The sequence below is a fragment of the Podarcis erhardii genome, assembly GCF_964252035.2.
Source record: "Podarcis erhardii genome assembly, chromosome: 10".
NCBI classification, from domain to species: domain Eukaryota; kingdom Metazoa; phylum Chordata; class Lepidosauria; order Squamata; family Lacertidae; genus Podarcis; species Podarcis erhardii.
Genome location: NC_138500.1, coordinates 28,376,212 through 28,404,204, shown reverse-complemented (window position 1 = coordinate 28,404,204; position 27,993 = coordinate 28,376,212). Strand labels below are relative to the sequence as shown.

At 46.3% G+C, this 27,993-nt stretch overlaps 2 protein-coding genes across 6 annotated transcripts; both read left to right on the top strand.

Annotated features, from left to right (window-relative positions):
* Positions 1–793: 793 nt before the first annotated feature.
* Positions 794–10,126, top strand: FOXRED2 (FAD dependent oxidoreductase domain containing 2). 3 transcript variants are annotated; one of them, XM_081878756.1, is made up of 9 exons: positions 794–1,379; positions 3,336–4,115; positions 4,430–4,681; positions 5,293–5,559; positions 5,747–5,913; positions 6,898–7,063; positions 8,222–8,463; positions 8,771–8,941; positions 9,331–10,126. In XM_081878756.1, the coding sequence occupies exons 2-9, from the start codon at positions 3,589–3,591 to the stop codon at positions 9,591–9,593; spliced, it is 2,055 nt and encodes a 684-aa protein (XP_081734882.1). In that variant the 5' UTR covers positions 794–1,379; positions 3,336–3,588; the 3' UTR covers positions 9,594–10,126. The 3 variants fall into 3 exon arrangements, with proteins under 3 accessions (XP_081734882.1, XP_081734884.1, XP_081734883.1); XM_081878758.1 differs by lacking the exon at positions 794–1,379 and adding an exon at positions 1,450–1,536; XM_081878757.1 differs by lacking the exon at positions 794–1,379 and adding an exon at positions 1,957–2,865.
* Positions 10,127–14,349: 4,223 nt separating this feature from the next.
* On the top strand, positions 14,350–26,874 carry TXN2 (thioredoxin 2). 3 transcript variants are annotated; one of them, XM_081879545.1, is made up of 4 exons: positions 14,350–14,494; positions 17,385–17,665; positions 19,972–20,095; positions 26,160–26,874. In XM_081879545.1, the coding sequence occupies exons 2-4, from the start codon at positions 17,385–17,387 to the stop codon at positions 26,274–26,276; spliced, it is 522 nt and encodes a 173-aa protein (XP_081735671.1). In that variant the 5' UTR covers positions 14,350–14,494; the 3' UTR covers positions 26,277–26,874. The 3 variants fall into 3 exon arrangements, with proteins under 3 accessions (XP_081735671.1, XP_081735670.1, XP_081735672.1); XM_081879544.1 differs by lacking the exon at positions 14,350–14,494 and adding an exon at positions 14,534–14,677; XM_081879546.1 differs by lacking the exon at positions 14,350–14,494 and adding an exon at positions 14,542–14,660.
* The last annotated feature ends 1,119 nt before the right edge of the window (positions 26,875–27,993 follow it).

Genomic DNA, 27,993 nt, shown 5'->3' with positions numbered 1-27,993 from the left:
TTTTTGTTTACTGCCTAGTGACCCAAAGACTGCAACGCTGTGCATGCTTACTTTGTAGTAAGCCATGCTAAACATGCACAAAATCGCACTGAGAGGAACAACTCACAAGAGAATGGCCTGAATTTCCTACTTTGGAAAGTAGGAATGAAAATGGCAGCAGCCAATTGCTCAGGTTTCTGGGGTTTAATTGTATCCTTGGGCTTTCACATTGACGTTTTTATCTCCATATTATACAACTGAGAATAAGATTCTGCCTCGGTTACCTATACTAAATACAGATTGGGTGCTTGAATGGGGTTTCCGGCATGTTTCCAACACTGAATTGCTCTTAAGTTCTGAGGTTAGGGAATGGGCTCATAAGAGTTGGTATGGTGAAGAAGTTGGGACATGAAAACAATGGCAATGCCATAGCAAGGCTATGGGGATGGAAGGAAGCAGCATAGGATTTTATTGCCAGAGAGGGAGTAGCTGTGGACCAGAGTCTGCTGTATCAGGTGAGTGACATGACATGGGGTTTTGCATAGAAGAAACGGCCACAAACAGGCTTTCTGCCCCATGGTTTACATTGTTTTCTTTTTTTCCTAAATCCATGGTTTGGCAATACACTTTTGAGGTCAATTCTGATCACTACCCTCACATACTGGGAGAGAGGATAGATGTAAAATGTAAAGCACCTAAACACTAGAAACAAGTCAGTTCTAGATTCTAAAAGGATACTGCCAGGAACTAAATTATAAAGAATGTGAATGACCAAATAGCAAAGGCTGGAATCCTAGACACACAGCTGGAAGAAAGGCCCCTACTTAAGTAGGTGTATAGCACTCCAGAGGAGATGATGTATGAAGTCTCTTGCAGCAGAATACATGTGTCAGTCTTTTAGGGTGCCACGACTGCACCGTGAGCTTAATATGAAGGGCCAAAAGGAACATACGTTCGTATCTTGGGTGCCACGGGCTTCTTCCGTCGTTTTGGGGGGGTTTTGTGGCGGGAGGGGAGCGCATTTGATATTTTGGCGTCTGCCCCTTTAAAAGCGACGCCATTCGGCTTCGCCCTCGCAGCACGTGACCCGGAAATCGCTCTAGCGGCGCCTCAATGAAGGCGCCGCGGAAAGCTTCGTCGCGCGCTTCGAGAGGCGCCTGAGTCACGTGGCAAATCTGCCCGGATTGGGCGCCACGAGCGAGCGGGTTTGACTGGGTAAAGAGGAGCAGAGAACTAGGAGGGGCGCCGCTCTGGTACAGCGTCTCGCTGCGATCCTTTAAGGCCCGGCCCTTACTGGGAGGACTAGAGCAGCACGCACTCTTATGACGAGGGGCCGCTGCGGGGCAGCCGCACGAGACAGACCTACCTGATCGCCTCCTCCCTTCGGTCGGACGCTCCAGGTACGTCAGCACGTCACGCACCAGACACGCCGCTAAGCCTCGCCCCGCATCCCATTGGGCGGAGGGAAATGGTCACTGGGTGCTATTCCCTTCGGCGTCCTCTAGGAGGCGCGCCAGGTTACTGGGGGAGGAAAAGCTTCAGCCCCGTTTCCATGAGGTTGGTTCATGTCGCTGCTAAATGATGAGTTCCACCAGGTTTAGGCCCCTGACCATGGACTGTGCTGACTAGGACTGAGGGGAGCAGAAACCCAGTAACATGTGCATGTCCCTTAACCATTGGCCTAGCATTTAGGCTTATATCCAATCCTCCTTGGCTAGCTTCTTTTCTCCCTGAGGGGAAATAAGCAGTGCAGTGAGCTCCACAAGCAGGGTAAGGGTTGTTCCTGTTTCCCAGGGGTGATGTGTTCACTTCTTCAGCAGAAGGGTTATGTTGTTGCTTTCCTTCTTCCTTCATATCTGTTCCAGGGTGTTGCATGAACATTCCTGCATCTGCAACGTGAATGCAAAAGCCGAACGTAAGTTCCCTTGAAAATGGCTCTTTTTTGCTTTCTGTTCAAGCACTGTCATTCGTACGTACGCACACTTCTTAAAAGTTAGCCTCCGAGACTCAGAATGGTATTTATATGACAAATACAGATTTATGAAGCACTCAGTGGTAGGATGGAAGATCTCCAGTTCAATGCCATCCAGCAGTTACTGCTGCTCAGAGTAGATGGAATTGAGCCCGTATGGAATCAGGATGAGTTCTCTTGTCTGTTATGTAAAGCAAGTTTGGTATGAACAATTTCGTAAGCTCAAATTTCAACATCTATGTCTTGGTGGGGGAACCTTTGGCCCACCAGATGTTGGTGAACTGCAACTCCCATCAACCTCCTCAAACTTGGCCAACAACATAACAACAACAAAACTTGGCCAACAACATGTAGTTCAGCAACATCTGGAGGGAAAACAGTTCCCCATGTTTGGAACACACAACTCATTAAAAGTAGCAGGAACACTCATCGTTTTCATCTCACCACTCCGTGTATCATCCTGCTGAAAATTATTCCCACAGATAATTGGTTGACGAACCATAGACTGCAATAACTTAGTAAATGGTCATTTTATCCAGGGTCACGTGCAGCATTATCCCAAAACAAGTGAAGCTATGGGCTTGTAAAATACACATGGTGACAAGAGAACATACCATTCTATCTCTACATTTGGCAGTACCAAAATGAAAGAAAGAACTCCTTGTCATGGGAACTAAGGACATGGTGGCAAAGGGCAGCACTTAAAAAGAGGAATGCACTCACTGGTAGTTACAGAGATTTTGTAGCGAACAGCAGAAATTGAAAAATGTGGAGAGGAGCCAAAAACTGCTTGTCTTTCAGCCTAGTCCAGGGAGAGGCCCTGCGGTCCCATCTCTCTCCCTCTCTTGCAGCCTGATGGAATGATTGCTGTACATGACAGTGGATGCAGATAGGGAATAAAGCTGATTGATATGGTAACAATATATTCCATAGGGGCCTCTGTAGGCCATATGTGTAGCATTACACATGTGATACCATATGTGAGGTGTATCAGAGTATGCAAGCTCATTTTGTAACATGTATAGTGGCCTTTTGTGGGTGGTTCTCAGGCTTTGTCACCATCCCCTCCTGTCTTGATACATCCTATAGAAGAGGGGTGGGAAACCTGTGTCCCTTTAGATGTTGCCACAGTTACAACGCCTATCATCCCTGTTGCATTGGCCATATAGGATGGAGCTAATGGGGGTTGGAGTCAAACAATAGCATATCTAACACAATCACTCACAGCACACAGCTATTTGGTGAGCAAAGACCTGACAAAACAGGTCTAGAAGGGTGAAACTTTGCTTTGGAAGTGTGAGCTTTCAGGGCAGTGTGATTTGCAGTGGCGTGGAGCAGAAATGATTTTCAAATAAGACACTTGCCTATCTTCTCACCCTTGTAGCTCCTGTCTGTGGCTGGAATATGGTTCCTCAGCAGAAGATACTGATGTGACTGCTACTTGCATATCCCACTTTGTGGTCTGGACTGCAGCACCTTGGGAGAGGAGACAAGACACAAAGCTGAGCCTATGATGTATATCATCCTAGTTCCAAATAATTAAGCACCCTTAGGAGTTCTCATTGAACTTATTTTAACTTGAGTCTTTTCAGCTCTTAGAATTGCCTTGAACAGATTTCACCCTGTTGGCCACTAGTATGATGCCATCTCCTTCAAAGTGGGTGCAAGAACTTCTGTTAATCTTTGCCTTCAGTTTGGCCTCCTGCAGGGCTACTGATGCCCTGTACCATGACTACTGTGTCATTGGGGCTGGCCCCGCGGGCTTGCAGATGGCATATTTCCTCCAACATGCAGGCCGAGACTATGTGGTCTTTGAACGCAGCCATGCGCCCGGGAGCTTCTTTGCCCTGTATCCACGCCACCGGAAGCTTATTAGTGTCAACAAGCGTTACACTGGCAAATCCAACAGTGAGTTCAACCTTCGCCATGACTGGAACTCGCTACTCAGCCACAACCGCCGGCTGCTCTTTCAACACTACTCCAAGGACTTTTTCCCAGACGCTGATGCCATGGTGCGTTACCTGGGGGACTTTGCTTCCATGCTGGACCTCCAAGTGCATTACAACACGTCCATCACCCGTGTGATGCTGGAAAAGGACATTAAGGCATGGAATGGCCATTTCTTCATCCTTACTGACCAGAATGCTCAGTTTTATAAATGCAGGTGAGTCATGAAGAAAACCCACTTAGAGGAGGGAAATGTTCACATGGCACAGCTCCGATTGGGCCTGATTGTGAAAGTGTAATTTCCTATAGAACCTACAGCCCTCCAGATCTTCTTGGACTCCAACTCCCATCAGCCCCAGGTGACGTGGCCAGTGTCAGCAATGATGGGAATTGGAGTCCAATGACATATGGAGGGCCACAGCTTCCCCAGCCCTGCTGTCTAGCCTGTGATGGCTTTGGAAATTGGAACAGATCTTCTAAATTGGCTATGCCTTCAGCAAGCCTGATCGAAATCCTTACTATATGTTTCAGTGTCCTATTGGTAGCTACGGGAACGTGGGTTCCTAACAAAGTGAACTTCCCCGGTTCAGAATACGTCGAAGGCTATGAGTCTGTGTCCATCGATCCAGAAGACTTTGTTGGCCAATCTGTACTGATCTTGGGCCGAGGAAACTCTGCCTTTGAGACAGCGGAGAACATTTTGGGCGTCACCAATTTCGTGCACATGGTGGGCCGCTCTCGTGTTCGCCTTTCCTGGGCCACTCACTATGTTGGAGATTTGAGGTAAGAACCTTTTGTCAATGAGAAGTGACAACTAAACATCCAGGGTGCCCTAAAAGCTGTGGGGAAAGCATCATTTAACATCATTTAAGAGAGGCGTGGGCAATGCCCAGCATGCTAGGCCCCTTAATGCTGGCTCCCAGGACTCTCTCAAAGCCAGCCAGCCAGCCTTTCCTAACCTGGTGCTCTCCAGCTGTTCTGGACTACAGTTCCCTTCAGCCCTAGTCAGCACAGTGCTAGCTGAGGCTGATGGGAGTTGTAGTCCAGAACAGATGGGCTACTTTCTGAAATGTGAACTAAAAGTGACTACCCCCCCCCCAAAAAAAAAGGTTAAAAACAAGAGTAAAATCAATTGTGCGTTTATCCTTGGTCTTTTACAGGTCACTGTTCTCTTACATTTCTTAAGTGCTTTTCCATTGTGTTCTCAAAAGAACCACAATAAATGCTGTCAAACAAATTTTGGACTTCCTCCTCCCCAGCATTATTAAAATCAATACAGAACATGACTACATAGAAGGCGTGCCTTATACCAGGTTCTCTACACCGGCTGGCAATGGTATTTCCACAGGCAATGACATGCAGTTTACGTAACCAATAAACGCTCCCTTCCTTAGAGCCATTAACAACGGCCTCCTGGACACATATCAGCTGAAGTCCCTGGATGGGCTTCTGGAAGGTGACTTGGAAGACTTGGTTCTCGTCAAGGATAAGAAAGGAAAGCTGCACATCACCCTCCGCTTCTACCTGGAGAACAGCAACAGCAGCGAAGCAGAGTCCATCCTCCTCCCTCAGGACGAGCTGGACAACTTTGCCACTCGAGCACCTTACGACCGCGCCATTGGCTGCCTCGGCTGGAAATTCGACTTCTCCATATTCAACAAGTGAGATAGGCTTTGGCCCAAAGTGACAGGGAGGATGCATGAGACCAGGGGGCGTGGGGGGCGGGGCAGGGGGCATGGCTGAAAAGTTCTGGTTTGGACTCTGGCTGAGATCCTTTCAGACGCACCCATAACCTTGCTCTGTCTCAGCCTCGACTGTTTCCATTTGCCCTTTCCCCACCCCACACAGGTCTGTGGGGCTGATACAAGGCAAAGGCAGTAAGAAGAAGTATCCTCTGATCAAGCCCAGCTACGAAGCCAAAGCCACCCGGGGCCTTTTTGTTCTGGGAACCGCAAGCCACTCGGTTGACTTCAGGAAATCTGCTGGAGGCTTCATTCACGGGTTCCGATACACAGGTGAGCTTGGAGACATGAGTGGGTTGTGGAGAAAGCAAACGTCAGCCAGCCAGCCCAGCACTGAAGCTGCTCTGGTATGGGGTGTTTCTCTTCTTTTTATTATTATTAGTTTTGGTAACTGAATTGAACGATGCAACACTTGTTATTGTCTTTATTATGAAAATTAACATTCTGCCCTTCCTCCCAAAGGAGGCCATGTCAGCAAACACACAAGCAATAAAACAATGAAAATGCCTGAAAAACAATACCAGTACAGATGCAGACTGTTGTTGTTTCCAAAGTGTACTAACAACAGAAATGCTACTATAAATAAAGGGAAATAACATAGCACCATAGAATTTTAGAGCTGGGAAAATTCATTATGTATTGCAACTTTATGTGGAGTTTGTGGAAATTTAATTATAGATGATAGATAGATAGATAGATAGATAGATAGATAGATAGATAGATAGACTGACTGTATATATATATTTTTAAAAAGAATTTTGGAGTTGGAAGGGACCTTGGAAGTCTTTTAATTCAACCCCCTGCACAGTGCAGGAATCTTACAACTGCAGCATCCCTGAGAAGTGATCTCTGCTTACAGACCTCCAGCAAATGAAAATCCACCACCTACCAAAGCAGTCCGTGTTCCACTGTTAACAGTTCTCACCTGCCTCTGGAGCAGTAGAGGACATTGCATGAAGATCATTACAAGATGAGAGGCCTTTACCTCTTTATATCAGTTGAGAAACCTTTGGCCCTCCAGATGTTGACCTATGGTCAGTGAGGATGGGAGTTGTGGTCCAACATCATCTGGGGGGACAGACTCCCTACCCCTGGTTCCAGTTAAAATTATGTTACCATTTACAATAGTGAATGAAGAGAAACCAGCATTTTATGTCCTCCTTTCTCCTTAGCTTGTAAGTACATTTTAAAGTAATCTCTCTCTCTCTCTCTCTCCCTCCCTCCCTCCCTCCCTCCCTCCCTCCCCACCTTTCGCAGCTCGCGTAGTTCATCGCTTATTAGAAGTCCGTCACCATGGAGTCCCCTGGCCATCCTCCCTCTACCCCATTATGCAGCTAACGAATGCCATTGTCAAGCGAGTGAATGAGGCATCTGGGCTCTATCAGATGTTCAGTGTGCTAGCGGATGTCATTCTGCTAAAAGAGTGAGTGAGTAGTGCTCCCTTCGTTTCCTTCCTGTGGCCCCTAGAAATATATCCTAGCAGCACAATTCCATTCCCTCTTCCATTCCTTGCTTTGCAGCCTCAAGACATTTCGGGAATCCAGGAGAGAGGGAGCCAAACACACATCCCATGAAATAGTGTTCTAAAGCTCTGGCACAGCAGTCAAGAAGTCCCATCCTTCTTGTGGGGGCCGGTCTGACCTCTGGGTGTGATGGATGGGATCTGAAGCAGGGCTGCCTTAGCTGTTGTTAACCCAGCAGCAGCCAATTTGATGCCTTCCAGAGGTTCTTGAACTCTAGCTCCCATCAGGCCCAGCCAGCATAGTCAGTGGAAGATGGGAGCTGTGATCCAGCAACATCTGGAGAACCAGGGGTTTCCCATCCCAGCATTTCAGGGTAGTTCATTTGGAATAGGCAGGTCCTTGCGGTACCAGGGACCCAGACAGCATTGGACTAAGCCAGCACCAGGAATTGGGCTCAGTAGGTGTTTCAGAGCAGGTGTAATATGAGTGTGCCAACTCCTACCCAACACGAATAGGATAGTAGCAGCTGCAAGCAATCTTATACTGTGTCCTTGAGTCAGACTGTCTTGTCTACTCAGTACTGCCTGCCCTGACTGCCAGCCTTACCTTGAGATTTCATGTGCTCTGCCACTGAGCTACAACTCTTTCTCATGGGCAGCCTCACATGGTCACTAAGGCGTGAATGAAATTATTCAGATAACTCTTCCAGCAGAGGGTACAGAGTACCAGCCTTCTAGACAATCCTAGAATAAGAACACAAGCAGAACATCCTGGATCAGACCAGTGGTCAGTCTGGACCAGCATCCTATTCCCCCAGTGGCCAACCAGATTCTTGTGGGAAAACCATAAGCAGGATTCGAGCACAAGACCGCTCTCCCATCCTGTGGTTTCCATCAACTGGGATCCAGAAGCCTTAAGCCTTTGGCCATGGAGGTGGAGCATAGTAGTCATTGCCTAGTAGCCATTGCTAAGAGTAAAGCGAGGTCTAGGACCCCCAGCAAGCTGTGAAGCCAGTATTCCTGGGTGGGAGAGTGCAGTCTTATCTAGTCCTCTGAGCCCACCAGCACCTGCATGTTCTGCTAAGTGAGCCCAAGACTATTTGTTCTGGTTGTGCCTAGGAATGCCACAGAATTTGAGTACCTGGAGGAGTATCCGGTTGGGGTCCTGCAAGACCTGGAATGGCGCACGGGGAAAAAAGTTCAGAATGGGCTTTTTGTCATTGTGATGGAGTATGGGAAGAATTTTTCTGGGCCTGACAAGGATGTCTTCTATTACAACCGTGCTGTGGGTGAAGCACGCCATGCTTGGCAGTCCAATTTCCTGCACCCTGTCATTTATTACTACAAACGCCTCCCTACCGGTAAGCAAAGTGGATTTTCAGTTCTTCCTGCAAGCATTCCTGCTTTTCATTGTTGTGCCTCTCTTAACCATTTTGGGGGGGAATGTTAGAAACCTTGAGTCAGGCTTGGGAAACATCTGGACCACCATGTCTGCCCACCCGGCCCCATCTCCTTCAGTTCTTTCCTGCTGCCTTTTCAAGTGATGCCTCCATTGCTTCCTTCCTCTTTTGTTAACTTTCTCCATTCCTCCTGTCCTGCCTACTCACCCTTGATTCTTCATCCTGAATGTACTTTTATGTTTGGCGCTCCCAACGACTCTCCCAACAGAGCGTGAAATGAGGCTCTGCCCACCAGACTGGCCCTTGCCCCGCCCAGAAGCCATCCATCACATTGTGGAGGACTTTCTGACAGACTGGACCGCTCCAAATGCCCACATTCTCCCGCTGAGACGGTTCTTGGAGAATTGCTTGGAAACTGACCTGCGCAGATTCTATGCAGGTAACCTGCGGACTGGTTGACTGGAAACCACTGTGTATTGGGGTGAGGGGGGAAAAAGATGGTGGAGGGGAGCCAGTTAACAACTAAGGAAATATCAGGGTTTGAATCTGGTGTCTTCTCTTACCACTGAGCTACAGCTCCTTCCCCTAAGCCATTTAGCCTCTAGTGTTTTCTGCTTAGGAAGTGAGTTACATACAAGTAACCACCTACTCCCCCTACCCCAACTTGTAAGCTAAATAGAGAAATTTAATCAGTGTTGGTGGAAAATATTCATATTACCAATCTCTTTGATTTGTAGGTTCAGGCTGGATTTTTTTAATTTAATAGTTCATAAGGTTGGTAACACTCATTAGGATGTTAATGTGGAACATTTTCCCCCTTTTGTTTAGAATCCTGCTTCCTGTTCGCCCTCACGCGTCAGAAATTGCCTCCCTTCTGCCAGCAGGGATACATGAGAATGCAAGGGCTCATAGGTAATGAGAGGCTTAGTCGTCATGGAGTAGAAGCAGGACTGCTTGAAGACTACACTGCTGTGGACTCCCCAGATGAGCGGGAAACTGGCAGTACACAGTCACATGACCCGCTGTTGGAAGATCACATGATACCAAACCACCAGCTGCAGCATCTCATAAGCACCAAGGATGAACTTTAGCCTTCCTTAGACTGCTTCAAAAACCACAAGGATTGTGGTCACGGTACCATGACATAGACCTCTCCTGGGGCTCCAGCTTCCACTGCATATACTTGACTTGGATTCCTGCCCATTCCTTTATGGGGGACCATGACTTGCCAAAGACTTGTGTAGATCTGTTGTAATTTATGAAGAGCAGAGTCCTTTACAGGATAAGTGAGGGCTGAAACTGGGTAATGCTGAGGCATTCTGTCGCTCCTGTTCACTGTTATAGCCTGCTGATGGTGTTGCATTTCTGCTGTAGGGGCCAGTCTCTAGCTTGTCACAAGGGAGAAAAAGGGATGGCACAGATGATTTGCCACGAAATATTATTCCTGACTGCATGTTTTGTGGTGGTCCACAGCAGAAGTTGTTGGTTATGGATGCTATGTGTTGTTTTGTCCTTGCATATCCTTGCAGATTTTGTACATGCATGACTTTACAATCAGTTCGGTAGTATTGGCTAAAGGAATGCTGCTAATGTCTAATGCAGAGAGATATTATTGTATCCAGGAGAGAAGGGAGATGTCTCAAGACTCTGCTAAGGATGAGCAGCTAGACCTGGATCCCTTTGTTCCATGTTTGACAAAATGCACTGCTGCCACAGTCATCAACTTGTTCCGCAGAACTGGCATTCTTGTGTGCCAGCTTGCCCTTGAAAGGAAGGAGAATTCCTGCACTCTTAACAAAATATCTCTCCTGTTTGCACTACACCCGGTTAGAAAGCTCCCTTAATTCAGTTCAGTTGTGATGAATTTTTATTTTCTATTGTGATTGTATTTGTACTATCCAATTTTTTTAAAAAATGTAAGAGTAGGTAGGAAAACTATCCGCACTTTATTGCACCCCTACACACTTCCAGCAGACCAAACTGGAAAGAGTCCGTCTCTTATCTATATTCCCTTGCTCTTTAGCAGATGGACAGAATAGCCTTCTTCCTGCCACGGTCACAGCACTTGTGCTTCCTGGGGAGACACCTTTCCAGCAACTGATGCTCTTTGCAAGGGATACACTTTAGCCCTCTTGCTTTATTTATAAATACTTAAACCTCATTTCTCGCCTACCATTTGGTCTGGAGAATTAAAATGAAAAGGGGTCCTATGCCTAACCAAGACGCAGCTGCAAATTTAGAACTCGGCAGGATGAAGTTACAAGGTTAGGGCACATGGAAGGGAAGGACCTGCGGCACAGCGGCTGCACATGTTTTTCATGCAGACAATCTCTGGGCCCAAAGGCATCACTTTTTTTTATTCTGTCTCTTTGGTGACTCTTTAAAACCAGAGATCCTGGTTTAAAACAAACTCTGGATAAAGAAGCTAGCTTCTTGGCCTGTGGTTTGAAGTTGGCTTGTTTTGAAACTGACAATAAATTGTTCTAAACCAGGATATCTAGTTCATTCATAACGAGCCAGGATTCTGCAAAACTGAAAGTAAACACGGGCAAAATGCTTCACCAGGCTGCATTAGAGGAGAAGGGGAACAAGCTTCCATTGGCACATGTAGCGCTAAAAACTATGTCTAATACTTTTCTAAGTCTTTTGCACTTAGGGGACTCTGGCTAAGTTGGTGCATGTGATGATCATACAAATCTGTCATACTGGGAGATCTGAATTCCTTATCTAAAAGATAGTGCAGACTTAGTATATACAGCCTTATTCTCTCCCTCTCCGCTTATATTCCTGTAATTACTCCAAAGAACCTATTGACAGTATATGTGTTGCCTTTAACTGGTGGTTTTCTTTTTAAAAAGTGCTTTAGAAAGGGGTCATTTTCTGTCACCCTTTTCTCTGTGTGTCTTGGGGTGAAAGACAGATGCACTACTAAGAGAGGGGATCACCTTTGTTCAGTTCAACCTGAGGCCACACCAGAAACCTGCAGAACTTTCTCGCTTGAGAGTGTGCCACTATCAAGCTACAGTGGTGCCTCGCAAGACGAAAAGAATCCGTTCCGCGATTCTCTTCGTCTAGCGGTTTTTTCGTCTTGCGAAGCAAGCCCATTGACAGCTTAGCGGATTAGCGCTATTAGCGGTCTAGCGGCTTTTAGCGATCAGCTGTTAAGCAGCTTATCAGCGGAACAGCTGATAAGCGGCTAAGCGGCTTAGGAAAGGGGGGGGAGCGAAAAAAACCCCACGGGAACTCGCAAGATTTTTTCGTCTTGCGAAGCAACCCCATAGAGAAATTCGTTTAGCGAAGCGCCTCCAAAACGGAAAACCCTTTCGTCTAGCGGGTTTTCCGTCTTGCGAGGCATTCGTCTTGCGGGGCACCACTGTACCGCCATTCCTCTCAGCGTTTCATTCATCATCCTTAACAAGGTACTCAGATTGGTAGTCAACTAAGCTTGACTCAGAGTAGACACATTGAAATTAATTGACTTAAAATCATTGTCGAGTTGGAAGGGGCCCCCAAAGTCATCTAGTCCAACCTACTGCAGTGCAGGAATCACAGCTAAAGAATCCCTGACAGATGGCCATCCGACCTCTTTTTCAAAACGTCCAATGGACGAGAGTCCACTGCCTTCCAAGGTAGTCTATTTCACTGTCATGTTTATTCATTTCAGTGGGTCTGTTGTAATGGGTCTAAGGCTTAGTTGAATACCGCCCTCAATCATCATCTTCCAGGTTTTGCTGCTGTTTCCTAAGTGTAATCAGTACAGCTCTCTCAACCCAGAACACAGATTCAGCATGGCCAAGGCTCAAATTAATACAAATGTGTCAGCGGTTAGGGCTGGAGATTGCAAAAGTATTGCTTCACCAGCCAAAGCCAGAGTTTACCAAAATCAGTGCTTTTGCAAGACATTCTTCAGAGAGGATGGGCTTTGCTACTGCTCCACAGAGACTATGGCCTTGCTGTTTGCCAGGCTAGAATACACTTGAGTAGCTCAACACCCCATTACTCTGCTGTCAGTGCCTAGGTCACATTCAGATTATTTGCACAGAACTTAGTGGTCCTGTGGCAGACTGGGAAAGTCACAGTTTCTTTTTTATATGTTCATTTTTTCAGAACAGTATTTTTATTAACTTATTTTAAGATATATGTCATGATCAAATGGATCAGCTGTTGTAATGGTGTAGTATATTGCATATAGGTTTTGTACGGTTGTATTATTGTGATGAACTTTAAAAGGAAAAAAGTGTTTTCCAAGCCCACCAACAAAAGTAGTGTCTGTCTTTGCTCAGCTATGGAATGGGGAGGGTGATTCATAAAGCTTGGCATTGGACATCAGTGTCCGGGCAGAACAATGGGGGTGGAGACGCTCCTTCGGGTATACTGGGCTGAGGTCGTTTAGGGTTTTGAATTGTACTCGGAAACGTACTGGGAGCCAATGTAGGTCTTTCAGGACTGGTGTTATATGGTCTTGGCAGCCACTCCCAGTCATCAGTCTCGCTTCTGCATTCTGAATTAGTTGTAGTTTCCGGGTCATCTTCAAAGGTAGCCCCATGTAGAGTGCATTGCAGTAGTCCAAGCAGGAGATAACCAGAGCATGCACCACTCTGGCGAGACAGTCCGCGGGCAGGTAGGGTCTCAGCCTGCGTACCAGATGGAGCTGGTAGACAGCTGCCCTGGACACAGAACTGACCTGTGCCTGCATGGGCAGCTGCGAGTCCAAAATGACTCCCAAGCTGCGCACCTGGCCACACAGGGGCACAGTTACCCCATTCAGGACCAGGGAGTCCTCCACACCTGCCCACCCCGTCCCCCATATAACTTATTTTGAACCTTCTTCACACCTCCAAATAAACAATGAATCAAACATGCAAAGACATCACCATGTTTTTTTTTTTTAATGCAGTTTTGAATTGTTTTCTATGGGCAAACTTTGTGTAGCAAAAATGGCCATACAGTGAAACACGAGTGTAGGGGGCACAGAGCAGGTGTCACTACGTAGTTATCACAAATTATCGACCTAAAACTTTGAACTTCATGGGTAACTCTTTTATGGATTTTCAGAGAAAAGTTCATGGAGAAACACTGTAGCTTGCCTTTAGAACCGAGGATACTTTATGCAGTAATGTAATGGTGGTAGGAAAAAAGTCCTCCGTCCTAGTGTCAGCGTGCACTGCCATAGAGCAGCAGCACAGTACTGGGTTGTATAGGAAGTTTTACTTTCCCACTGAGAATCTGAAAGCTTTTGCCAATCTACTGCAAATCACCCACAAGATCTACAAATAGATTCCGAGCTGCCTTCTGCCCTCCCTACTTTATTCTATTCTAACAATAAAAGCGATCCTCTGATGAAGGGCGGTATAGTAAGTAAGCAAATAAGTAAGCAAACAAACAGACAGATAGATAGATAGAGCGTCTGACAATAAACAAAAATTGCAGCTTAACTGATCTAAGCCAAGATAACAGTGCGCTGTTAGGAGAGGCGGAAGGGCGGGGTGTAAGTAATAAAAATTATTATTATTATTATTATTATTATTATTATTATTATTATTATTATTATTATTATTATTAACAACCCCGAAATAAACAAGTTGAGAACCCGCCTTTCGTACCACCTCCCTGGGCACATCCTGTGTACTCTGACCTTGGCTCCCCGATGCGAGGAGCGAGGCCACAGCGCTGACGCAGATTCCTGCTTTCGACTGGCGCTTTTTAGCCAATCAAGCCCGAGGCTGCGTGAAAATTCCGACTCCCCCAGCGTTCGGAGCGGCTGCGTTTTAACCAATAAGCGCGCGGAGGACGCGCTCCTCTGAGGGCCGAACGCGCCCTCCTTAGCCCAACCACGTCCCAGGTTTCTCAACAGCTTCCCTTTCGCCAGCCAATCATCCAGCCAGAATGCATACATTCCTCCCACGGCTGCTCCAATCGGCTGGCAGGAGAGTCCGGCCCGTCTGATTCCACAGTGTGGCGGCCGCGAGACACTGTCAAGAGGGGCTGAAAGGTGAGAAGGTGGAAGGGAGAAGGTCGCGTGCGGGGGGGGCGGGGGGTCGCTGACCCGGCTGCACAGCAGATGGGGGCCTGTGCCTGTTTACGCACGAGTAACACTTTCTCCGCTGGACCGGAGTGGAGAGGGGCTAACAGAGGAAATGGAGGAGCTCAAGTGAAACGTGAATTACTTAGGATGGTTACCATTATTATGTTACTTCAACTTATATTATTATCCCGCCTCCACCAAAGAGCCCAGGATGGCAATTAGTTAAGCGGCACTAATAAGCTGGGCTTCATTTCAACCAGTTTGTAGAGCAGACGAGATTGCCTCTGAACATGTGCAGAGTGCGCTTTTCTCACCCTTCCGTAACCGCAGCCTCTGGTTGAGGCCGGCGGAGGTTTCTCAGATCGCGAGTCTTGAGGCCATGGGTTAGATTCTGAGCTTCAGTTCTTCCTGTTCTAGAAACCAAAATAAGAAGAGCTGTGGAATGGAAGCAGCCTTGCCAGCTCAGTTTCAGAAAAACGCCCGTCTCCTTCCCGATTACCAAATGCACAGGAGTGTAACGGATGGAACTTTTCTCATCACTTTTCTGCCCTGTCAGGAAAATTGTTCTTTATTTTTTCCCCCTTTGGCATATAGGTGCCAAAGTTAAAGGTGGGGGGAGCTGGCAAACTTGGTTAGGAATTAAGCTGACTGGAGGGTAACTAGGGTAGGACAGAAGGTAGAAATATATATCCTTCTGTTATATTTCAATGCATTTAGGGCAGTTAAATATCAACTGCATGTCAATAATGAGTTTGACCAAACTGCGGGAGGCAGTGGGTGACAGGAGTGCCTGGTGTGCCCTGGTTCATGGGGTCGCGAAGAGTCGGACACGACTAAACGACTAAACAACAACAAATGTTTACCTCATACTGGATTTTAATATTGTATTTGAATAATGCAACATTGCCTGCCTTTACTTAAGAAAATGCCTCTTTAATCATCTGCACTAAATTTTGAGAACTTTAGTGTTTTGAAAGTTAAAATGTTTTATAAAAGGTGGTTTGTTACAGAAAACATCCTTTCTTGCATGTAAATGTGTTTTAGGAAAACACATTTTGAAGCAGATGCAATCAAAATTTGTTTCAAGGTGGGTGGGTGGTGCTAGGCCAAACCAACCAACCAAAGAGGCAAACCTCATAAAGTGCTAAAGAAAACATATTTGTTTTCAAATGCACTCCAGTTGTAAGAAAAATACAACAGTGTTTGTGTTCTGCTTGAATTTTGAGGCAGTAAATAAAATAACAATTTTCCCATAGCATCCTTTATGAGTATTTTGGAAGGGACCTCATATGTCATTTAGTCCAGCCTGTTGATGCAAGAAATTTGGTAGCTTAGTGCTGTTGTTTATCTGAGATTGGTGAAAATGCCCTCCTTCTCTTCTGCATGCTACTAGCCCCTATGGAAGTGTCTTGCTGCTGTGGGGATAATAATCTTACAGGGGCTACTGTTGTGAAGCTTACTGAGGTAATTATAGAGTTGGAAGGGACCATGAGGGTCATCTACGCCTGCCCCCTGATATGCAGGAATCTTTTCCCCAATGTGGGGCTCAAACCCACAACCCTGAGATTAAGAGTCTTATGCTATACTGACTGAGCTTTCCCAGAATACATGTCAAGTGTTTTGAACACTCAGAAGAGTGTGACTAAGTGTGACTAACTCTACTACAGTAGTTTGTACCACAGTTGGTGCATATAAGTGTTAGCTGAGCAGCCGGATTGTGGTTGTCAGATAATGAATTTTAAGCATAACCGAAAATGAAGTTGGGCAGATTGCTTTCTACCTATCACACAATCGGTTGTGCCTCGCAGGTTGTTAGGGTCAGTATGGTAAAGCATTTTCCCACACTGAGAAACCCAGCCGAAATCACAGTGGTAATAGTGTGCTACAGAAAGGAAGATGTTGATGTTCCAATATGATACTTGGGCCCACCGTGGCCACCAGAGGACATTGCTTGCAAATAAGAACTATTCAGTAAAAAGACTGGTATCCACCAGCTTGGACTAGGCTAGAATTATAGGACTGGAGTAGGCAGGAGCAACCAAAAAGGAAGGTTTAAAAGTGTGATTTGACTGAGGAGTATCAATGATGGCTGGTACACACTGGGAATGGTAGAATGGAAGGAAGGGAGCCCAGAGCCAATGACAGACAGAGCCAGCTACTTTTTGGCCCAGTCCTCCTACCTGCTGCATTCTACAAGGACTGAGACCCAGGAGGAGGAAGGTGACAGCCAGTACCAATCCCTGGACTGGTTGTAAGCAGGAAGAAAGTTGGCTGAGGGCATACTGAGATTTGCTCTAATGGATCAGCCTGCACTGGGAGGAGCTACCCAAACATCCCCTGGTTTGAAAGATTGCATATTTGTCCAGAGAGTTAAAGGGTGATGTTTTCTTTCATTTACCATAATTCCCGTATGCCCTTCATGCTGACATGTGATCTGACAGCGCTTAAGTGAGACTGAGCTGGAGGGTAAAGATAGTAGATAAGATTGTAACCCAAAAGGTAGTTTAGGTTAAATGGTGAGCCTGCAGGTAGGGCCTGCCCTTTTTACTCTTCATTAGCCCAACACTTTGATGTGTGTGCTGTATGTGCAGTAAATATGATTGGTGTATCTGAAATTCTGGAGGGCATGGATAAGGTGAAAGATTGGGAACCTAGGAGGCAGGAGTATGGGCAACAGTGGAGGCTAGATAGGGGCATGAATGGGGATCCTTGAAATTGACTGGAAAGGGAACGAAGCAGTGAAATAACAGGTAGGTCTGCGGGGTCTTGGTGGCGGGAATATACCAACAGAGTTCAGGAAGCTGCAAGTGCTGATGACTTTCCCCCAACTGTGTTGCTTTTGTTTTTCATTTTGCAGATGGCCCAAAAGCTCCTCCTCAGGCTATTCCTCTCCATCCCTGCCAAGCAGCTCTCTGCGCCGCGCCGCTCACAGCCACCTTTGCTTCTCTGCCGGGTTTCGGCTGCACCCTGCAATCTCACCTGGCGCCTGCCCGTCCCCTTCACTACTGTGCCTGCAACTACTAGGACATTTTCCACTACTTTGGTCTTCAGGCACACCTTTAACATCCAGGATGGGGATGACTTCCAAGACAGAGTTCTGAAGAGTGAGAAGCCGGTGGTGATTGATTTCCACGCCCAGTGAGTGCAGAGGGTTTTGTTTCTCCTTGGCTTAAAGTTGTCGGCATCAGTTCCTGCCTGATCACTAGTTCATGTGCGTATTAGTCAACAGTGTGCACAAATGCACACCTTGGATAAATGGTGTGGATGGTCCAGTCCTCTGAGTCCCCTTCTAGCTATGAAGTGCTTGTAGGGTGATAGTGACATGCAACATGTCCACTAATAGTAATTTGGCACCTTCCCTGTTCTCTTACATGAATGATGTTAATTACATGCAACCAAAATATGCAGCTGCTGGGTTGCATCTCCCTGTTCGTTTGTTACAAGTCAATAGCAAAAGCTGAAAGGTTTTTATTTTATGCATTTATTGTATAGGTGGTGGCTGTTTGCAATATAGCTAGAGCTATTCCCTAGCAATAAAGAGAGACTGCAAACATCTTTGTAGCTACGTGACCTTTCGGATCAAAACGGTCTTAAAAATTAACTTGGTTGAACTGTGTCAAGAGTCTGCCTGCAGCTCTCAAAGTTTTTGTTTTGCTAGACACTTCCCATGTCACATCTGGGGGAAGAGGAAGGAGATGAGAACCACTGTGGGGGTGGCTGCTTAGCGACCACGGAAGCAGTGGGAGCTAGCTGACTTCCTCAGTACCTTCATTCCAAATACAGTATGCCAGATCAAAAGCAGTTAGTCCCAGACAGCCCTGAAGGGACGAAGGAAGGTAGGTGTGGCATGGAATAGCTTGGTCCAGGTGTCATTGCATCAAGGATTAGGAGGTGTTTTATTTTTCTCCCTCCCCCCCCCCCAATCCCATGCTCTTCTTTTTGAAAGGGCAAAATATTGTGTGTGTTTTATTATTGATTTTAACAAAACCAAGCAAAACAATGCATGCATACATTTTTTAATAACGCAAAGGCATCCATTCACTATCGTACTTCTGACTCAGCACAAAATTTGCCGCGGTATGTTTTGCAAGGGACCTTGATACATGAAGTCTCCTCTGCTCAGGTGCAAAACTGGTGTAGGAAAAAACAGCACCTGTGAAAACTGTCCTGTATGGCAATAACTCAAGGGTCTATTATTATGCCAAAGGTACAGTTCTTGAGAACTAGCTGTGGGATCCTAAATGAGTGTACTCTGGACCAAACAGATAGTTGTTGTGTGATCCTCATGTGTAGTGGTATATCTGGGGCTTTTTTACTACTCTGGCTTCAGTCTGCATAAGGAAAGGGTTCCAAGATGTTTTCAAAACACCTCTGTGCGAGTATCTGGGTTCAGTTTAGGTGATGTGCTACAATTTTTCTCTTTATAGAGTTCTGCTCCCGTCCTTAGGAAACAGCCTAGCGTTAAAAACAATCTTCCCTAAGCATGTGAAAGGCTATAGTTTGACACATTACAGCAGCCTCCCCCAACCTGGTGGCCTCCAAATATTACTGGATTACATCTCCCATCATCCACAACCAGCGCAGCCAAGGTCAGGGCTGATGGGGCTTGTAGTTCAAAACATCTGGAGGGCACCAGGTTACAGAAAGCTGCATTGTGGTGCTCATGCCTTAATCAGAATGATCACATGGCAACTTCAGTGTGCAAACTCACTCTTGTTTAACCTTTAGGGCTCTCTCTGGCGGATGTTAGACCACTTTGTAAAGGGAATATAAGACCACCTGTGTTGGCTAGAATGTATACAGTGGTACCTCTGGTTACGAACTTAATTCATTCCAGAGATCTGTTCTTAACCTGAAACCATTCTTAACCTGAGGTACCACTTTAGCTAATGGGGCCTTCTACTTCCGCTGCGCCGCTGGTGCGCGATTTTCTCATTCTGAGGTAAAGTTCTTTACCCAAAGTACTAGTTCCGGGTTAGCAGAGTCTGCAACCCGAAATGTTTGTAACCCAAGGTGTTTTTAACCCAAGGTACCACTGTAATGGGGTTTTAAAGGGCTCTTGGTGAAAATGGGGTTCTCCTGCTTTCTGTCCCACATTCACCCTATGGCACAAAACAGCATGAAAGTGGCTCAAACGTACCTTTGAGTGTCCCTTGCAGGAAAACACCCCAAGCTGTCTGTAAAGTGCTCCTTCTAGCTCGGGGCTTTGAATTGTTAAAACTGCTGTAAACCTGCCCAGCACATGCATGGTGTTCTTTAATTTACCAGACAGGCATCAATATCAGGCTTGATGGTTAAAGTTAAGGTTTCTCCTGCAGCTATTAAAGGCAAGCTCACCCCAGAAAATAGGGGAGGAGTTCAGAGTGTTTTGAAAAGCTTCACCCTTTTCCTGCTGCCTTTGCTTTTCCCTCACTGAATTCTTAATTCCTTTTCTCTCCTTGGAGGTGGTGCGGTCCCTGCAAGATCTTGGGCCCCAGGCTAGAAAAGATAGTGGCCAAACAGAAGGGGAAGGTGTTGATGGCAAAAGTAGACATCGACGACCACACAGACTTAGCCATTGAATACGAGGTAAGTGCTCATAACCCTCCTAAGAAATATACAGAATATGAGTTGTATAGAACAACTTGGTTTGCTCTTCATTTGTTCTGATTGGGAACCTAGGAGGAGCTGCCTTTTCCAACCTGGGGCCCTCTAGATGTTTTGGACTACAACTCCCATCAGTCCCAGCCTTCACAGTTGTCCAAAACATCTGGAGGGCTCCAGGCTGGGAAAGGCTGCTCAATGGGACTGATGGTCTTGTTTGAGATAAACCAGAGAGTGGTGACAGACATGGATTAATTCAATAAATTAATAGGGAAGCTGTGGCAGAAGAGAGATGAAGGTCTGGTGGTGCAAGAAGGCTTTGTTTGTGGGGAGAGAATCCCTGGGTGATGATAGAAGAGACTCTGGAGCAGCCAACTCAAGTCTTGATGGTCACTGTGTGGGAAGAGTAGTTGCATTATGGAGGATGCCAATAGGCAGACAGGCATCAGATGGTTTAGAAACCAGGCTAGCCCCCTGGACGGACTCCAACTCCCAACAGCCCCAGGAAGCATGGCCAGTGATTGGGATGATGGGAGTTGGAGTCTTAACAGCATCTGGAAGGCGGCTTTAGAAGGTGGCATGACTGCAGAGAGTCAAGAATAGCATTTGTAACCAAGGTGATCATAAGCAGAGATGCTCATTCCCTGTAAAAGAAAGCCATATTTCCAAGACCCATTTTCAGATATCAGTAAGCCTAGAATTTATTTCTTCATACAAGTTGGAATAGCTCAATCCGTAGAGCATGAGACTCTTAATCTCAGGGTTGTGGGTTTGCTTGTTGAGCAAAAGATTTCTTCATTGTAGGGGGTTGGACCATTGTGGAGGGTAGATGACCCTTGTGGTCCCTTCCAACTCTACAATTCTGTTATTCTTAACTCCCCCTCTTTTTTTTTAGTTGGTTTGTTCTTTTTTTACAGAATCCTTTCTGTATCAGCTACCAGATTCAATATGCAGAGCTTTACAGAAGGCTGGTCCTTTCCTCTAACGCTTAGGACATAAGAAGAGTTTTGTCTGATACTTAAATTTAGAAAGGTAGAGGGGCAGTGGAAATTGGTGGTGGACACTTTAAAAACAAGAAAAGCTATGCTTGGCCCTCCCTCTACATTCTCACTTACAGGCAAGACCATAGCTTAGTGAAATAGTGTACGCTTTTCAGGAATAAAGCCCCATATTGTATCTCTGATTAAAAGTGTTCCAGTTAATAGGCGCTGAGGCACCTAAGATCCTTGAAAGCTACTACTATCTGAAGTAAGCAATGCGGGGCTAGAAGTCCAGTGACCTGGTGCTTTGTATAAGACGTCTTCATGTGGCAAAATGGTTTTTGCTTCTTCTTTTTAGTTTGTGGCCTTGAGATCCTAAACAATTTTCTACTCTGCCGGGCTTTTTGAGTCCTGCAGATTCCATGCAAATGGGCAGTAAATCTCCCGCTCCTATCAGTCTTCCCTCCCTCGCTCTTGTTTACAAGACAGCGGCCCACCATCTCAGCCTGAAAATTTCACAACAACTTTTCTGCTGCGGCAGATTCTTTGGAAGGGAGAGGGAGGGAGGGACCCCCTCTGTGAGCCTTGGAATGCCCTGTACATTCCTTCGTGCAGGCCCTGACCTGCCCTGGGCTCTGGAGCTGTCCCAATGGAGCATCCATCCACGAAGTATTTTCCTGCTGCGAAAAAATTTCACAGGGATTCTTCCCAGAAGGGATTCAGCTCTGACCAGAGCTTCCTTCTCCTGATTCCCAAATAGGGAAGGCTTTTGGACACCCTGGGCCAAAGTCCTGGTGCTGCTGCATCTTCTTCAACCCTTGGTGGTGAAATGGCTAGGCATCTCCTGCTGACCTAGTTTATTGCCTGGGACAAATTCCTCATTTGTTAAATGGGCCCTGCCCATGTCTCTTCCTCTTGCTTAGTTGGTCCTTTCTCCCTCTTTCAGGCCAGGGGCCCCTCCTTGATTTGCAACTTCTCCCAGAGAGGCAGGAAGAGGGGCCTGTCTCAGCCTGCCGCCACCTTACCTTGAACTCTTTCAGTTTCCCCACCGCCTCTTAACTTTGGCTTGCTGCCACCATCCCTTGTTATGTTCCAGTTGAGTCAATAGTGTTCCAGTGATGACCCTTCTCTTCGCACAGCCGCTGGGTGATTTACAGATGGTGCTGTGAGTGGAATGAACAAAGAGAACTTCTGGTCTCCTTTGCCCAGAGTCCTGATGTCCCACCTCAACTACGTGACCTGTAACCAATCATTATTTTATATGCTGCCTTTCAGGTGGATCCAACAAAAGCAGTTTGAATAAACCTATTACGGCGAGAAGCACTGGTTATAAAATTAAAACCTAAGAGGCAGCTATTTGGCATAAAGAAGCTATTTCTGTCTCTTCTCCCTTCCCTCGAGGAAATATGCTCCTTCATTTGGGGGAAGAAGTGGAACAAACCCACCCCTCGCGGGGTATGGGGTGAACTGGAAAGTGGGTCAGCTGCTGCTCGTTTAAAGACATTGCCTAAAATTCTTAAAATAGCAAACACTTACGAGCCATGAATCAAAAATCATAGGAAGATAGGAAGCTGCCTTATATCAAGTTAGACTTTTGTGAAATTGTCTACTAAACTGGCTGGCAGTAACTCACTAGGATTTCAGGCAGAGGACATTCCCAGCCCTACCTTGAAATCTGGGCTTCGAACTTTTCTCTCTCTCTCTCTCTCTCTCTCTCTCTCTCTCTCACACACACACACACACACACACACACACTTCTTGCACTGCCAAGCATACAATTATAAAGGTCATACATAATACTCAAAACCTCCTGACTAATATCTTCTTATGACCTTCATTCAGTTTCAAACCCTAATCACAACTTTCTAAGGAGTCTTTGCCAGTTTTCAAAGAATGGAGGGCCTTAGCTGCCTGTCCTTTACTTAGCATATATTTTTCACATGTCAGGAATTAAATTCAGATTTTGAGTCTGTCTTGGTATGGATGGGGAACGATTAAATGTTCCACACCCTATTGATTTATGCCTAGCATAGAAAAAGCCCTTGTAGTGTTAAACTGTGGACGGGAAGAGTGACTCAGCAGTTAACATTCTTTGCATTCTACCCAGGAGACCTTGCTCTGCCCCAGACTTCCTGTGCAACTTAGGGCAAGCCATTTTTATATACAGCTTGTTCCTTGCTTTGTGGCTGCAGTTTTGGGCATTGGGAGAATAGGGTACTGGATCCTCACTCTATAAAGTACTTTTATTGCTTATTTGCATCCCACATGTCTCCACAAGTAAAGCATCTGACTCTTTCTAAAATGAAGAAAAGAGGAGCTTTCTGGGAGTGTTTTGAGGGCCCAGGAATTTTTATAGTTGTCCCCTAGAGGGCACTAAAGAACATCAATTAACCATAATCTATAATCTGTTGCATGTTGTGCCTTCATTAGGTTTTTCTTTTTTAAAAAAACACACACACACATCCTGGAGTAACCATAGGATGTGGCACTCTTAAGGAGCTGCAGTGCATTGGCCAGCAGAGGGGAAAGGGTGGGGCCCAGCTGAAACAGGCCTTCTGAGTCCAGAGCGTTGGTGGAAAAGAGAAGCCAGATCTCCCAGGGCTTTCCATTGGGGAGGCTTTGCGTGTGGCAAATTGCTGATGGCTGCAAGACGCAGCGCAGCTGGGAGCGTGTTTGATGAGAAAGCACATTCCAGGGATGGACAGCAGGCAAGATAAGGATAGGACACGACCCAGTGGCTGAGCTGTCTGCAGATAAGGGCGCCAGAGGGGAGCTGTGGAATGTGTCAGCCCCTTCTGAAATATTTACAAATTCCTCTCTTGTCAGTCTCTGGACTACTTTAATGGGCTTGCTCACATGTGTGTGTGGGGGGGGCATAGCCTGCGGTTTTAAAGCACTGGGCCCTGCAGTACTCTGCTAGCAAGCCCCTGCAGATCCTCTTCCTGTTGTTGCCTGATCCCTGGCTGTCCTCTCAATCCTTAGTCAAAACTGGGCAGTAAGAAGCTGATAGATCAATAAGACAGCTTGCAGGAGGGGGAGGGGTGTAGCATGACTCCAGAAACGTGAGCTACATTCACACCATACATTTAGAGAGCTACAATACCACTTTAAACGGTCCCTGCTTCCCCCATAGAATTCTGGGAGCTGTAGTTTGCTAAGGGTTCTGAGAGTTGTTAAGAGACCCTGTATTCCTCTTACGGAGCTACAATTCCTAGAGTGGATTAACAGTCAAGCCCTCTTCCCAGGGAACTCTGGGAGAAGAATAGGAGACCTCCTATAACCTCCCAGCACCTTTAACAAACGGCAGTTCCCATAATTATTTGCGGGGAAGCCATGACTGTTTAAAGTAGTATCATGGTGCTTTGAATGTATGGTACAAATGTGGCCTTCTGGTGTTCTGCTTCATCACTCTTAGAATAAATATACTGGTGGCTGGGCTATGTGTATTCAGTAGTTGTGCTCTACCCTTTAAGAAATTTGAAGGCCTCAGTCTGTGTTTAAAGCAGAGTTTGGATATCCCCACCACCACCAGATGTTGAATTGCAGCTCCCATCATCGTCCCTAGCCATTGACCATTCTTCCTGGGACTGATGGAGAGTCCCACAACATCTGGAGGGCCATGGGTTCCCCCAGCCCTGATATAAAGCATGTTACAGTGGTACCTCGGGTTAAGTACTTAATTCATTCCGGAGGTCCGTTCTGAACCTGAAACTGTTCTTAACCTGAAGCACCACTTTAGCAAATGAGGCCTCCTGCTGCTGCTGTGCCGCAGGAGCATGATTTCTGTTCTCATCCTGAAGCAAAGTTCTTAATCCGAGGTACTATTTCTGGGTCAGCGGAGTCTGTAACCTGAAGCGTATGTAACCTGAAGTGTATGTAATCCGATGTACCACTGTAGTTACTTTGGATGCAAATTCAGGTTTGAAACCACGTAGCAAATCTCTGGCTAACCCTTTGAAGGCAGAGGAGTGGGATTCCAGAGGACAGAGCTTCAGTGCCCTCCTTGTGACAGGCAGAAATGATTGTACAAAATAAGCAAATATAGAGCCTCCTCTATCTAAAGCACCCACACACATACCCTGGATGTTGTAAGTCTGTCATATTCACTCTTCGACCACTTTGACACCGCAAAGAGGGACACATCCATTTTTCTCTCCGCTTCTGTTTGGGCACATTTAAAACCACATTTAGGGATAAGAAGTCAGGCAATGACATCTGCAGAACTGGAGTATTGCTGTATGTGAACTTGATGTCAGCTGCGGGCTAGAAATAGATGATCAGGAGCCAAGGAGGAGCTGCTTAAAAGCTTCCTGTCTGAAAAGCTATAACCATAAACCTCCCAGCAGTACTATAAGTTCTGTGTAGCTCTGAACCTGTGCAACTGGGCAGGGAGTAGGGGGAAGTAACACTTTCTTACCACATGGTCAGAGGTGACAGTCAGATGCCATGCCTCTGCACAGCTACACACACTGCATGGTGAGCTTTTAAGCAGCCGCAGAGTGCATCCTGGTCAGCTCTTCCTCTACCAGAGAGCCTGCTTTTCAGAAAACTGGCAGTGCAGTTTCACACTAGGGCTGTCTCCTCCTTCTCTCTAGTTCAGGAATGGGGAAAACTGTGCCCCCCCCAGATGTTGTTGGACTACAACTCCCATCTTTCCTTGACCTTTGCCTCAGACCATGCTAGCTGGGCCTGATGGGAGCTGTAGTCCAGTCATATCTGGAGGGCTATAGGTTAGCCATCCCTGCCTTACTCTGTTTTCCAAGCAGGAAAGTGCATTTGTTATCATGCAGAGTACCAGCAGAAACTTCCTTTCTGCCAAATGCAAACTCCATACTGGAACTGTATGCCTTTGACAGTCATCTTTCTAAAACTAAAACAACCCCCACCCCACCCCAAATCCAAGTGATCCTGTTCAATTTCTTAGGAGCTCTCCAATATGAGGAAACATTAATCATTCACCTTTTTTACAGCGTCCTACCTTTGTTTTAATGTTTGCTTTGACTTCTGAAATGATGTTCACAGGTCAGTGGAGCTCAGCTATTATTCTATCTTTCCTTCTTTGTTCCTAGGTTTCAGCAGTGCCCACAGTCCTGGCTATGAAGAACGGCGATGTGGTGGATAAGTTTGTAGGGATAAAAGATGAGGATCAGCTGGAAGCCTTCCTCAAGAAACTTATGGGACCTTGAGCAACCCAGGCCAAGTGTGTGAATATGCCCCAGGACTCTTTCCCCTTTTTGTTTTTAAGCCTAGTTCCTTGGGAGGAGATGAGGGACAGTGGAACTGCCTTGGAGCAGTTGGGCTAGTGTCTGGTTTTGGGAGGGAACAAGCTGCACCATTCTAGCTCAGCTGGGGACAAACAGCCATGGTTCTGAGCTTGATGGGAAGGCTGGTTACTCCGTGGGAGAAGAGGGAATAGAGCCTGCTGCCTGCCAGCAAATAGCCATGGCAAGAAATGGAAGACTCCCAACAAAGACAGGGGAGAAGCTTCCCTCATCCTGCTCCAGTCCAGATCCTGTACAATTAACAGCTGCTGCCCATGAGAGATGGTGGCAGACTTTCTTAGAAAAACCAGTTCCCCTGCTACATCTCTCCAGTCTGCGTCCTTTCCCACCCTCTCTGTCCAGGGGTACTTTTAAATCATGCGGCTCTCTTTGGCCACTCTGCAACACATACCCCTCCCTGTGCGCTGTTGTTCATAAACCAAATGAAGAGAAACATTGTTTGGAATCTTCTCTCCCCCCCCCCTTTTTTTTGGTAGATCTGTAATAAAGACAGCTTTAGTAATTTCTCCGTTCCCTTTTTTGTAGATAATTCTTCATGAGCTGAGAGAGAAGGTTCTTCCCTTCTGCAGGAAAGCTGAAGCCCTTCCACTTGGCTTGGCGGGTTGTGGGTTTGAGCAGGGGAGTGTTGGCAAGGAGGGTCTTGGGATCACCCATCCTTCACCAAACTAGAAGATATTTAGGCAGCCTGCTGCAATGATGCCAGTCTTCATGACAAAAGTAGTGCAGGGATGGGGAGTCCCATCAGCCTGAACCAGCTTGGCCAGGAATCAGTGATGATGGGAGTTTGTTATCGAGCAAGATGAAGCAAGCTGGTTTTCCCCTGCTCCAGAGGATAGGACTTGAACCAATGGCTTCAAGTTACAAGAAAAGAGTTTCCAACTAAACGCCAGAAAGAACTTTCTGACAGTAAGAACTGTTTGACAGTGGAATGGTCTCCCTCGGGAGGTGGTGAACTCTCCTTTCTTGGGGGTTTTTAAAAGGTTGGGTGGCCATCTGTCATGGATGCTGTAGTTGAGATTCCTTCATTGCAGGGGGTTGGACTAGATGACCCTTGGGGTACCTTCCAGCTCTACGATACAATGAACATCTGGAGATCCACATGTTCCCCACCACTACTTTAATGACATTTTTCCATCTGTTTCTTGAGATGGCCCATTCCACCAGCATGAACAAAGGCCAGCCCTGAAGTTTTTCAGTGATGAACATGAAATGCTTTCTTTGCAGATCATCTTTGAAATCTTCAGGAAGGGGGTGGTGCTTTGGCAAACAATATAACCACAGCTGGGAACATGGATGCCAAATTCATAGAAAATGAAAACACTGGTGACTATTTTCTAAGGACCAAGCAGTCTCTGTTTCTGTTGAGTATGGCCCTAGAGGTTAAACAGTCAAAATGTGGGAGCTGGCAGTAGTTGGGATTTCTCAGCGCCTTGGGCTGCTACGTACTTCCTGTTAAACAGGGATGCTAATCCTTGCCAGAGGCAGAGAGCGTGATGGATAGGAATACTTCTTCCTTAAAACATGCAAATGGCTGATATGGGAGAGATAGGATGCTGAGCTAGCTACTTGTCAATATGTCCCAGAGAAAGCTATTAAATTTCTTTTTGCTGCATAGCAAAAA